The sequence below is a fragment of the Ptychodera flava genome, chromosome 11 (genome assembly GCF_041260155.1).
Source record: "Ptychodera flava strain L36383 chromosome 11, AS_Pfla_20210202, whole genome shotgun sequence".
Taxonomy (NCBI): domain Eukaryota; kingdom Metazoa; phylum Hemichordata; class Enteropneusta; family Ptychoderidae; genus Ptychodera; species Ptychodera flava.
Window position 1 is genome coordinate 16,863,708 of NC_091938.1, and position 13,708 is coordinate 16,877,415.

General features: G+C 39.4%; 1 protein-coding gene across 2 annotated transcripts; it reads right to left on the reverse strand.

Moving 5' to 3' along the window:
* Positions 1-153: 153 nt before the first annotated feature.
* On the reverse strand, positions 154-5,798 carry LOC139143662 (uncharacterized). Of its 2 annotated transcripts, XM_070714174.1 has the most exons (4): positions 5,660-5,769; positions 3,994-5,165; positions 1,546-1,665; positions 154-461 (listed from the first exon to the last, which is right to left on the reverse strand). In XM_070714174.1, exons 2-4 carry the CDS (start codon positions 5,036-5,038, stop codon positions 286-288), a joined length of 1,341 nt encoding a protein of 446 aa, XP_070570275.1. In that variant the 5' UTR covers positions 5,039-5,165; positions 5,660-5,769; the 3' UTR covers positions 154-285. The 2 variants fall into 2 exon arrangements, 1 of the variants encoding a protein (XP_070570275.1); XR_011554649.1 differs by lacking the exons at positions 154-461; positions 1,546-1,665 and having other exon boundaries at positions 5,031-5,170; positions 5,660-5,798.
* Positions 5,799-13,708: the final 7,910 nt, after the last annotated feature.

Sequence of the window (13,708 nt, forward strand, 5' to 3'; positions counted from 1 at the left end):
GTAGAATGCAACTCGGGGACACATATTCGGATTCTTAAACTCCTACGGTATTCTTTTGGGCAACTGCTTGTAGGGGTTTATTTTAAAGCTTATTGAGTAAATAAAGTTTTCACCAGCTTAGTTTTGTAAAAATTGGGAATTTTATTTCTCCATGTACCATACATAGTCGGTGACCTCTTATCACCTCACATAGACCTTTGACCCCACTTTTGACATGGCATTATTGAAGAAAATGAAGATTTTTGATCTAGCGCCTCTCCCACTAAACTGGGAGACCACAGTGAATCAGTCACTGACTTGTTCGCAGTGGGGTCTTGGTAGCTGTAAGGACTGTTGCAATGCTACATCATCTGACTGTGTGTAGTCTGAGTCAAAGTCATAGCCCATAATATGCGCCTGGCCCATCAGCCAATCATAATCCCTGCATGACACGTAGGCTTCCATTAGCAGAGAGAAGAAACCTGTGAAGAAATGAATTCATTGATAATAATTTCTGCACTTGGAAATTTATTTATTTGGGTTATTTTATCAAAGTGAATACTCTTTTGGTGATAATTTAGCATGGTGTATTTTGGTGGTGGGGAGGGTAGTACGGAAAAGTCATAATGAGGCCATCAATTTTCCTAGAAGTCGAAAAAGCCACATGGTATACCAAAACAAGCGACCTAACGGCCGATATAGCTCTGCTGTGTTTATGTAGAGAATAACTATTTTGACACATGTTGATGAAGAAGGTGGAAATCTTTGATAGCTCATTTCAGTGGCCAGAAAAAAGTTGCTAAAATAGCTGCAAAATTACACAATTGAAGATTTCATCATAATCTGAATATATCACATTTGATCATCCCTAAGAACATGTCAACCAAAGCTATCTGATGAGTAGTTTTTTGAGAATGAAATTTTCTGACCAAAAATGGCAAACATTGCCCCAAAATAAAAATTGCAGATTTCTCCATAATTTCAATATATCATATATTAAAATAATCCCTTGGAACCTGTATACCAAATATCAAAGCTATCGACTTGCAGTTTTTGAGAAAAAAAAAATTTAACCAAAAATGGCAAAAATTGCCCAAAATACAATGTGCCCAAAAAATATAAATATGCAAATTTAACCATGATTTGAACAAACTTAAGTAAGGTCACCCAAAGTGAACTGCATATATAAAATTTCAAAGCAATCGGACTTGCGGTTTCAGAGGAGAAGGCAATTGTTGACAGACGACGGATGATGGACAACAGATGACAGACGACGGAAGATCAACCTATTTGATAAGCTCCGTGTCGCTGACAGCGGAGCTAAAAAGCGAAAAAATCCCCACCCCATATTGGAATGGACAGTCCCTAGATCCAGTCTAACTCACCATCTTACTAACTGACAACAATCATGCAGAGTATATGCTGTGAGGGTGACCGTAGATCATTAAATTACACTCAAGGGTGTAGAACTCTAGTAATTATTCAAAATTTTTGTACTTTTCTGCCACAGTTTGCAGTTAATGTTTTCAAAACTGGGACAAGTTGATATATGTATACCAGTCTCACCTGTGCGATACCCAATTGTACAGTGCATTAGAATGGGCGGCCTGTGTTGCGTTGCTATTTCCGCTATTCTGTCCCTGAACTCGTGAAATATTCTGACACCATCACTGCCGCATGGGTAAGCTGTAAAAAATAGTGTGACCACCATATTACTTCACAGATAAATACACTTAACAGAAAGGCCTTGTATTAGCATATGTGTCTATTGCATCCAATCAGTGCGCTCAGTAATTTTGGGACATCTACATGTAAGTCATGGTTATGCATGTTTGTAAGTCCTTGTGCCAAGTTTAAAAGAAATCTGTCAAGGAATGTCGGAGTAACGGCTGTGGACAAAAAAAAAACACAACAAAATGACCATGTGGCACAAGTGAGGTTGATTGATCTTGCTTTTGAATAAATGGAGAGGGAGACGAAAACAATCCCAAAATTATTGAATAACAAGTCATTGACAAAGACATAGTCCCCACTTGTAATAGGAGTATTAGTCTTGATGGGGCAGGGAAATGTGGTCATTAAGAAGTATCACTGGAGTGTATATGTTGAGATCTATGGGCACATAGGTCTATGTCGTTGTTCCCAATTTGAAACACATGAGGCATGTCTATTAAAGTTATGGTTCTAAATCGGGAAAAAAGATCAGACCTCTAGCTGTATTGGCTAGCCAAGAAATAAATATGTGCATAATAATGAGGTACAAGATGTGATATCTTAAGGTCTAATATCCTATCAGAATTGGAGGGTATAGAACTTGTGGTTACCGAGTTATGCATATGTATGTATAATCAAGGTCAAAGGTCATCAAGGTCACGTGACATTTTGAAAAAAATTTGTTTTGCTAATTAATCCCTATATGCCAAAAATCAGACCTCTAGCTCTATTCCCTTGCCCAGAATTAGATGTGTGCATAATTAATGAGGTAAAGCGTGTGTTGTCATAAGGTCTCCCACCCTACTAAATATAAAGGACATAGCACTTGTAGTTATGTATTTATCGACATAAACATATATTTCAGGTCGAAGGTCATCAAGGTCACATTACATTTGGTCAAAAAATTTCTATCTTATAGTTATCCCTATATACCAAAAATCAGACATCCAGCTCTATGGGTTTGCTCAGAATTTGATATACGCATAATTAATGAGGTCTATTGGCCAGAGGTCCATATATCTTTCTTTCATGAATTTGACTTTGTTTGTGTACCGTCTATTTACTGTCCGTTCTGTGCTGTTTTGTGTCTATGTTTACAACTATTGTCTTACAAATTTTGACCTAGTGTTATTGGATTATGGATTGGTATGATTGCGATTATTGTACAGTATGAAGCATCATAAGGTCTCCCATCATACCATATATAAAGAGTGTACCACTTGTGGTTACTGAGTTATGGACAAATATGTATATTTGAGGTCAAAGGTCACCAAGGTCACATGACATTTTGTCAAAAAAAATTGTAGTGCTAAGTTATCCCAATATACCAAAACTCAGACCTCTAGCTCTATTAGCTCGCTCAAAATTAGATATGCAAATAATTAATGAGGTACAATATTGTGACGTCATAAAGTGTCCCATCATACCATACATGAAAGGTGTAGCACTTGTGGTTACTGAGTTATGGACAACTATGTATATTTGAGGTTAAAGGTCACCGAGGTCACGTGACATTTTGTCAAAAAAATTGTATTCCTACGTTATCCCTATATACCAAAAATCAGACCTCTAGCTCTATTGGTTCGCTAACAATTAGATATGAGCATAATTAATGAGGTAAAATATGTGGCGTCATAAGCTCTCCCATCATACCATATATGAAGGGTGTAACACTTGTGGTTACTGAGTTATGGACAAATATATATATATTTGAGGTCAAAGGCCACTGAGGTCTCGTGACATTTTGTCAAAATATCTGAGATATCTGCATGAGCTTATGGACTCACGGATGGACTCACGGACAGACATGACCCAATCTATAAGCCCCCTGGACTTCATCCGTGGGGACTAAAAACTGTGTCACTGCATCCTTTTTGCAATATGAATACGATGAGAAACTAAATTTTTATTTTTCTTGGCCTTATGCATGGGAGTCTATGGACTGCCTTATACATGGGAGTCTATGGACTGCCTTATACATGGGAGTCTATGGAGACTGCCTTATACATGGGAGTCTATGGAGATGAAAACTAAAAAGTCCTCTAATACGACCAAATTTGATCGCATTGTGAAACAAATCGACGTGCATCTGTATGGGGTAGGGTACTATCGTTGTGCAAAGTTTGAAAGAAATTGACCAGGGCATGTCTGAGATATCTGCGTGAACGGACGGACGGACAGACGGACGCACGCACGCACGCACGGACATGACCAAACCTATAAGTCCCCCCGGACGGTGTCCGTGGGGACTAAAAAGCATTACTTGGGGAGTAAGGTTTACCCAGGTTACTTGGAACTTACGCGCCGGAATGTGATAATAAGGGATGCCAGCTTCTCTGAATGCTTGTCTCTCCAACTCTGCGTTATAGCCAATTTCATCACCGAATTCGTTTTCGTTTTGAAGTTCAACATTCCAGGGAGAGTTTGGAGAAATGTAGCCATTCGATTTATTCGGATCGATGCGTGTTTCTAATAATCTGAGAATAAACTGTCGGTTCCCTTTAAAGTACGTCTGCGTCCCAGCTGGGATGTTGAGAAGAGTCACCTCTTCCTGGGAAGGTTGTCCAGAAATGATGGATGTCTTCCCTTGCCTCATGTTGATGACAGCACCAAATCCGGCTGATTTGATCATCGGGATGTGACTTCTCCAAACCTGTCCGGCATCGAAGAATGTCGGTGACACGAACTTGGCCGGCCAGTACTCCCGCCACTTGGCAAGCTCACTGGGTGACTTGGTTACGATGGCAACAGGTGGTTCTCTTGTTGCCTTGGAAACTAAAGATACGACGTGTGCATCACTATCGAACTGATAACCCATGGCGTTGCCAATTCGGTAAAATTCCTTCGACTGCTCTCCATCTTTTGGCGCTAATTTCTTTGATCGGGCGAGATGTAAAAGAACAGTCAGTGATGACGTGTATGTGTCGTTGCAAAACACAAGAACTGGTTTTGGAAGACCTTTCACGACGGCCGCGAACTTGTCGACATTGTCCAAGGTCAAGTAGTTTTGGGCGACATCGACGCTCAATACTTCATATTTTAATCGGAGGGTGTAATTCGTCATCTCTCTGATTTCTCTATTGCTTGGCAAATACTCATGGCCAAGCCAAGCTGGGGCGCTGATATCGAAGACAGAAATGATAGATTTAAATCCAGTTTCGGCGGCGTATTTGATCTGTCGTTCCGATAATCTTCCCGCCGTGAAGAAATCCGCAGTTATTCGCTTGGTCCACCATACTTTGGATGGGTTGAATGGCGTCGGAAACTGTGCGATCGTGACCGGACAAATAGCACCGTAAATCAATAAAGCTTGACATATCAAAGTTTTTAGAGTGACACGTGACATTGTTGGTCGTATCTGTACTTTATAATAGCACTAAATCAAATTTCCGATGTTGTTTAAATTTGCACACACTGTAAAGGCTGTGGCTAGCGGTCCTTCCCCTCTAGGCGAAAACGAAGACTTGCCCAAACTATCCTACCATACAAAAAGAGAGACAGTTACTTCAGTAAGCACACATTCACCAGTGATCTACTCAGCTCTGGGCCTATGCGCCCCATAGGCGTGTGTACATATGCCTCTGTATGTACACACGTCTATGGGGCGCATAGGCCCAGGGCTGAATAGATCACAGGTGATTGTGGTTAGCACAATGGACGTACAACAGACCACAGTCACCTGTGGTCGGTCTATTCCGCTCGGCGTCTATGCCCCCATAGACGTGTGTACATATGCCTGAGAAGTAGACATATGTACACACGTCTATGGGGGCATAGACGCCGAGCGGAATAGACCGACCACAGATGACTGTGAACAGACAAATCCAGCAACGCTCACGAATATCTTCCGTACTAACAGCTCTGCATGGCAGTGCTGTATGTTACCGGCTACCCTCCGTATGTTAGCTTCAGCAGAAGCCCTGGGCCTGAGTTTTGCATAGTATTAGGCCAAGAGTACAGGTGATACCTTGAGTCGACACGATGCAGAAGAAACGAGACTGACGTGATCTTGAACGCGCCTTGGCTTAGTCAGGTTAGCCACCTGACTAATTGACTACTTGTCCAAGGGGCGCTCTATCTCATAGTCATGTACTAATCTAAATTGGATGGCAGCTGGTGGCCTGAGTGGTCAAAGGTAGAAAATCCATATCATCTGCGCATGCGTGGTTTCCTGCATTGGCTTTTGGTTACTACCACTGCACGTGTGGCAGGTACAGGTACCTGCAGTGTAACCTGACCTGATGCATTACATGTGAATGATAACCGCGCCACCGGGTATGGGATACGTCTCTTGGAGATGGTGATCTGAATGGCGATGGACATCAGGGACGTGTATTGTTCAAGTTGGCAAAACACGTTTTTTTTTCCCGAGCTGGAGCACTTTTTACCGTGTCCAGTCGTGTGAATAAGCTTGCTGTTTTGGGAATTCTGTTGTTGAAATAAGCGAGTCCGCTATTTTAAGTCAATTTTCCTTTTACCATTTCTTACAGTTTTCCAAGGTTCGATAACACATTTAATCTAGTAACTTCAGTTGTGATAGTTTTAATTCAAATACGGTAACGTGATTTTATATTCTGGACGGCAAGAAAAGGAAAGAGTTGACGAATTCTCTCTAAAAACGATATAAAAGAAATTGAATCGTAGACTCAGAAGAATTTTTTTTCCATTTAACTTTATTTCGATAAATTCTTTTGATGTTTATCTGGTTTATTATTGAATCCGTGGCACAATTCGGCCAACCAATAAACCAATTTGCATTTTCAAAAAAGAAATCGAAATTGAGCTAATTTTCAATTTTCAAATTGTTTTATCATCTTGATTATTAACTTTTAGGCCTATTTCTAAATTTAAAATCTTTGGGCTGAGATTGAAATATAGGAAACAGGTATATACTGCTGTGAGGATGGCACTTTACGGCCATTCAAATTTCCCTCTGACAGACTCTATTTCCAAAAATTCGTATTTCCGTTTTTTCAATTTCCAATATACCAAATGTCCGATTTTCCCATTTCATTTGGAGCGTGGCCCAGTATCTTTTCATACTGTGGCGGAAATAACTGTATCGAACTGGAATTAAGATGTAACATTTATCTCAGTGTGACCAAATGTACTTGGGCGGGGCTTGGTTACGATGATTAGCACAAGATACTTTTAAAAATTAACGGGAATGAGGGACTGGTCAGTTTCTTCGGCCTTAGGGGCCGGTGGATTCATGGGTGTCACCCTGTTTTTCACCTTGTTGACAGGGTCACCTATTTTGAAATGCCGAATAGGGGGGTCGGTGTGTTTTTAAATTTCAACACTGGCTCATACTTGCCTAAAATGCATCAAATGCATCGTGCTAGCCATGAATTTCATCATTCAGTTTCATTTTTCGGTGCGCCATTTGGGCGCGTAACTTTACTAATATGAGGTTATTACGAAAATACCGCAAAGGATGCACGAGGACATTGGCGCAGCGTATCGCTCGAAGCGAAGCGGAGGGTGTTGCACGGCGCCAATGTCCTAGTGCATCCTTTGCGGTATTTTCGTGATAACATTATAATACATCTTACATTCTTCACTGGGACATCAAATTGTCTAGCTGTGGCTATGCAGGTCACGCACGCTACCCGCCAACAATAGCTGCGTTTCCAAAGCTACAAATTGTCTGAGTAGTGACCGTTTTAGTGCAATGTCAACATTTTGTTCTTCCGATTTATACTATTGTCATAATCTTCCAAATTGGCGCACAGAATAGTAATATTTCACGCTCAAAATACATTAGCGTTCTGGGACGCGAGTGATCAAGCTGATGTTTCTTTGTTTGGACTCTAACAATGCTGGCGCCACGAAATACCAGCACAGTATCGACGACATGATCTCACTCATTTACACATTTACAAGAATTACCCAGTAACATATTTTCTCATGGAGGTATTCTGCGTACTACCCCTATGTTCTGATGTGTTTCAACCAATCGTAATATTGAGCCGTTGTTATCATTTTAATTTATTCATGGCGTGGTTTTGAAACAAAAGAATTGTAGCAAGCCACGCACGGGCAAGTGATAATTTCTACTTTTGTAATCCTTTCTAATGTCGGTAAATCAAAGCATTTTCTTATTATATTCTTTATGGCGTCGGCATCCGACATAGCCAAGATATTGTATAATAGACACACTAACTCAGAGGATTGAACTTGGACCACGGTCACTCTCTAGTGGAGTGACCGACACGAGGACCGATAACCACGGTCACTCTCTTGTGGAGTGACCGAGACAGGACATTCACAGTTATGGTTCCGTATTCAATAAATAAGTTCCAGTTGTACATCAGCACTCGTCGTCTGATCCAGCTTCTTTTCCTTTATGTTAGGACATGGTGGAGAATCTATACAAAAGCATTTATCCTCGTATTTTTGTTATAACTGTAACTTTGCTTAAGTGTTTTTATCAGCTGTTGAGTGACACATTGACATTTGCTATGATTTTATCGTGTGAGATTCGTAGTGTGTGGGGTAACGGCCGGCTCCATCATGCTGCCTGATGTCACACCCTCAGAAGCAAAATTCTATGTTTCACGATTCAGTATGATATCGCAATAGGAATTTTGTCTACATTATGTTGTATTGTATATTGTTTCTTCGACACCCTAGTTTCCGTTGTGTATTTCTTTTAATGTTGCATCTCATTTTTAACTTTTGCTCTCAGTTATGCAAATTACCCTTTGTATGAAATTCAATTGTTTTACTTTCGCTGAATGCCCAAATCTGAAAACGTTCATTTTTTTGCTTCTCTCAAAACTTTAACAGTGTTTAGGCCAACAAAATATCATTTCATACACTTTAAATCACACGTTTCCGTACAAATGAGGATCTATTTGAAAGCCATTTTTGCAAAGATTTTTGGAACACCAATGCTTGGTCTCTATTTCCGTTTTACGCTAAGCCAGCGTGTTTTTCTTGTAAGTAAGATTTACGAACAGGCTTTATTTATTATAATGCTGACGGCAAACCAAGAGATGGTCACAAGAAGACGCACAAAGTCCGCCATCCAAATGCCTACACGCTCTTTACTATTATTCTTCGAGGCCAAACGAGCCCAATTATTACCCGCCAAAGACGCGAGGATTATTTTTAAGGTTAATAGCGATCATGCATTTTAAGATTATAAATCACACGTGTTTCAGACTTTCTTTTAAAGAAATGTACTTTGTCATATTCTCAACTCAGAGGGAACGGACGTATTATTTTGAAAATGAGGTCATTTTCTATTTCGAAATTGGCCCATGTCATAATCTTCCAAATTGGCGCACAGAATAGTAATATTTCACGCTCAAAATACATTAGCGTTCTGGGACGCGAGTGATCAAGCTGATGTTTCTTTGTTTGGACTCTAACAATGCTGGCGCCACGAAATACCAGCACAGTATCGACGACATGATCTCACTCATTTACACATTTACAAGAATTACCCAGTAACATATTTTCTCATGGAGGTATTCTGCGTACTACCCCTATGTTCTGATGTGTTTCAACCAATCGTAATATTGAGCCGTTGTTATCATTTTAATTTATTCATGGCGTGGTTTTGAAACAAAAGAATTGTAGCAAGCCACGCACGGGCAAGTGATAATTTCTACTTTTGTAATCCTTTCTAATGTCGGTAAATCAAAGCATTTTCTTATTATATTCTTTATGGCGTCGGCATCCGACATAGCCAAGATATTGTATAAATAGACACACTAACTCAGAGGATTGAACTTGGACCACGGTCACTCTCTAGTGGAGTGACCGACACGAGGACCGATAACCACGGTCACTCTCTTGTGGAGTGACCGAGACAGGACATTCACAGTTATGGTTCCGTATTCAATAAATAAGTTCCAGTTGTACATCAGCACTCGTCGTCTGATCCAGCTTCTTTTCCTTAATGTTAGGACACTACAAATGCAGAACGCTATCTCAGACGGCTTCTGCAATCTCTAAAGTGTGTGTACTACACACGTACGTACAGAGCGCGCGAGGCTGAACAAACTATGACCAGTCCCTAGCATCGTCTCACATACTGGAAGACAAGAAAAAAACTGTTTTACGCGCTATCCATCAATGTCGCAAACTTGTACGGTGTAAAAATTGTGACAGCCATCAGCCAATACAGAGTGCGGCATGCACATTTACTTTTATCTGATTAATTTATTCATGATCAGCTGTCAATCTTTGTACGCAATGATGTTCTCCGTACAATGATCTAGGTACCCCGTCATAGTTTTTAAACCGTATGCCGGCCAACATTATGAATTGCATACACAACCCTATCCAAATCTTGACCTTGAAGGCGATGATATCATGTTTGAGACAGTATCGTCTTACACTTCGTTCTCCGATTAAATCATAGACAGTAGAGGGAGACTCCCCCTCCACTGTCTATGATTAAATCAGAGCAATTTGTGGCGCAATAAAGTAACATCGCGCCAACAGAAACAATATTTTGATACGTGAAATCGCGCCAAACGGAGTTAGGTGATGCTATGAATGATAGGGTTGGCAGCTTGGCAGTCCATCGCGATTTTTCAATTTAGCAAAGAATAGCAACCAAATTACTTGTCAGCTTGAAAGAAAAAAGTGTGATGTTGGCTTAGTGTGAAATACGTTCAAATTATGAATAAAATTTAGGGACCGAGCACAATTAACGGCGGGGGGGGGGCCGGAAGAGAAAATGGGGGGGCCACGAAAAAAAATGAGTGTTCTTGGGGTGGGCCATGAAAATTCCAAGGAAGGTAAGGGGTGGGCCACCAAAATTTTTTACACCATGACAGACAGAGAATATTTTTCAGCATTTTTGTTCCTTGTTGAAGTTGGAGTTCCTTGTTAAACTTCTTGTAGCGTGATGAAATACCAAGTCTTGAACCTCACAATGCAGTTGTTCTGTGTAAAATCAGCAATATTATGATTAAAATAGCACAACACAATACTGACAAGTATATTCCCTTACAAAACTGAACTGCCTATTAGCCAGTCCACATAACTGTGTGGAACAGGTGGCATGGCTATTTGAGGGAAAATAGGCAGTCCATAGCAGCCCAACCTGCCACATGCCAGTATTGGAAATACGACATGTTAAAATTTGAACATTCATCACAAGCTATGCATGTGAAATCAGGCTCAGCCATGTGAAGTAACCATTCATTAGCAGTCCTATTGAATTCATGACAGAAGGGAAGATTGTCAATGGATTGAATGGTAGCTTACACATGTGGCAGTAAAAATTTAGACATGCATTAATAAACTCAAAGGACTGACTTGTTTGTCAATTCTCATGTTTTCATATCCCTATTGTCTATTTAATTTAAATAAATTAGGCAGCACTCATGTGTAGAGTTGTTTTTACTTGAGTTAAGTTTTTCAGGTGAAATTACTCATGTTTGCACAATAGAAATGTCACATGGGTCACATGCACTGGTTACCAGTTAAATTGTTCTCAGACTTAAATATTTAGTGGATACAGAAGCAACGGTTTGCCATTTTAAAGTGACAGTGTAAAGCTGTAAGTTTTTGATTTTGTTAATATTTTTGTTATGTATTATTTATTGGTTCACAAATTTAAGTTGAATTAGCTCGTTGATATTATCAATACAACTAACATACACTTTGTGTGCATGTATATTATAAAAGTCCACGTGTTATTGTGTTCAATTAAAGTTTAGTCCAGACCAAAATGTGTTTACCAACAATAACAATGCTGACTTTACATAATACAGGTTGTGAACACTGGACATTTGAACGTGTTTTAGAAAATAGAATAACATTTGCAATACTGGCTAACATGATTTTGAAAAGAGAGAAAAACCTGTAGTCGATGTACGAAGAACAAAATTTCTGCCAAAATTATGAAGTTACAGACTATCCCTTAAATATAGTTAGAATTAATTTAATTCATCTCCATTCAAAAAAAAGAGACCAGGATTTTCAGCATAAACCAATGAATATGACAAGAGGGGAGTAATGCAGATGGCTGCGAACGTCTGTGAGTAGTAAATTAAATTAGATAAATCAGCACAGATCAAATTTTAAACATCGTTTATTTTTATTTTCAAAATGTGAAATAATTAACACATGTTCACCGCTAAATATTCAATATGATCGGAACCTGCATTCTATTGAAAGGTACTCACATGGTTGGATCTGTCAATAAATTTTGTCAGATCATCACACAACGACGAACACACTTGCGACGGTTCTGCATCTGCCATTGTAAAACTTTCGCGATCACAACTTACATAAAACTTAATGGAAACGCAGTACAGGTACTGTTCATCCCCAAACCGTTCAAAAATCGAGCCGGATCGACTAACGGTTCTGACGATGTATGATGTCGTGACTTGGAAAGAGTTGCGTTTCCGAGAGTGGACGGCACGCAACAGGGTATGAACGTAAGGTCCCGTAAATGAGTATGCTGGAATTTAACAAGGCTGATCAGTATTGCAACGGGGTTCACTTAGTGTGCTGGCTTAGTGTGCTGGACTTCCGTATTTTAACTGATCTCTTCATATAAAGTCATTTTTTGCTTATTAGAAAAATCTAAAAGAACAGTTTACGCGTACTTGAAATGTCAAAATTTTGCGACGGTCACGACCCTTGACCTTTCGAATTTGACCAATGCTTTGTGTTCCCACGCGATCGTTATCGGACACATTATGCGTTGCATCTCTCAAATGAGATAACGCATAGTTTTTTCAAGTATTAACGGCTGTTCAAATCTCCAGCTGAATCTTACGAATTATGGCTGATTTCTCAGTCATTTCTTCCCCCAGTGACGACACATTTTTAGTCAAAACAGCAAGTGAGTTAGGTCTATGTATGTTTCGGTGGACATTTCCCCGCGACATTGTTGGATGCAGTGACCGAGATAGCACAAGTCGCCGTGGACGATAATTTTCCATTGATCCGGTAAGTATTTGAAATGCATATTTATAAAGGGCAATTACGAAATTAGTATGCCTTATAGAGAGGCTTTTCTCTGCACATCGATGTTTCCCTGGAAGCTTGGCTTTGTATATGGCCCGACATTTTTAACCTGAGCTTGAGGGCCAGTGGCAACAACTAGTCAAGTCAATACAACTTACACAAGCCCAATACATTTCTAGATATGTTACACTTTTAATGTGTTAATTTTGCACTCGCAAAGATGCATGTAAAAAATTCCTCTATGTGTATGTAACAAATCACACACATGTTCTGAAACTGTATTGTAAATTTGTTGTCTTAATAAATGTTGCTAAGTTCATTCTCTTCTTTCTGTTTCATTTCAGTGTGCATATCAGCCAAGGCCCAAGAAAAATTCGGCAAGAATAATCATGACCTACCTAAAGAAGTCTTCAATATCAAATTTCAAAACAAAATAGGACATGAAAGACGAGACTTGGCCAGAGCTAAATGAACTCTTTTAAAAACTAATCTTTGACTAAATCACTTTTCACTGTGTCTATGAAATTTGTTGAAGCCAAAAATTTATTAAATTGGTCATCAACTTACAGATATAGGCCTATTTTGTGCTTTTTATTTTGAACGTTTGGAAAGGTGAGTCTGCTTGTGTTTGCTGTGATCAGGTGAGTCTGAGTTGCTTTTAACTCTGTTTGGCCTGTCTTAGTTTTAGGCCAAATATGGTTAAATTACATCTCTAACCAATTGTATCATATAATACATGTACACTAAAAGAGCCTGTGTAAAAAGTACTTGATTTCACTGGAATTTGATTTCACTTATTTGATATTTGCTTACACCTTGCAATTATGCAAATGTAACAATGTTTACCAAATTCGTAACAGGAACATCAATTAAAGTAAAATCTGGTGTCAAATCAGTACTTTTCATGGTGCTCTTTTTCTGCCAGGATGACCCTGTCATTCATATGTGCATTCAAAATAACCGTTCGTTCACATACATGTGAACAGTTCAAAATAACCATTCGTTATTCAAAATAACCATTCGTTCACATTTATGTGAATGGCTAGCTGAAATGAATGTGTACTGCCTA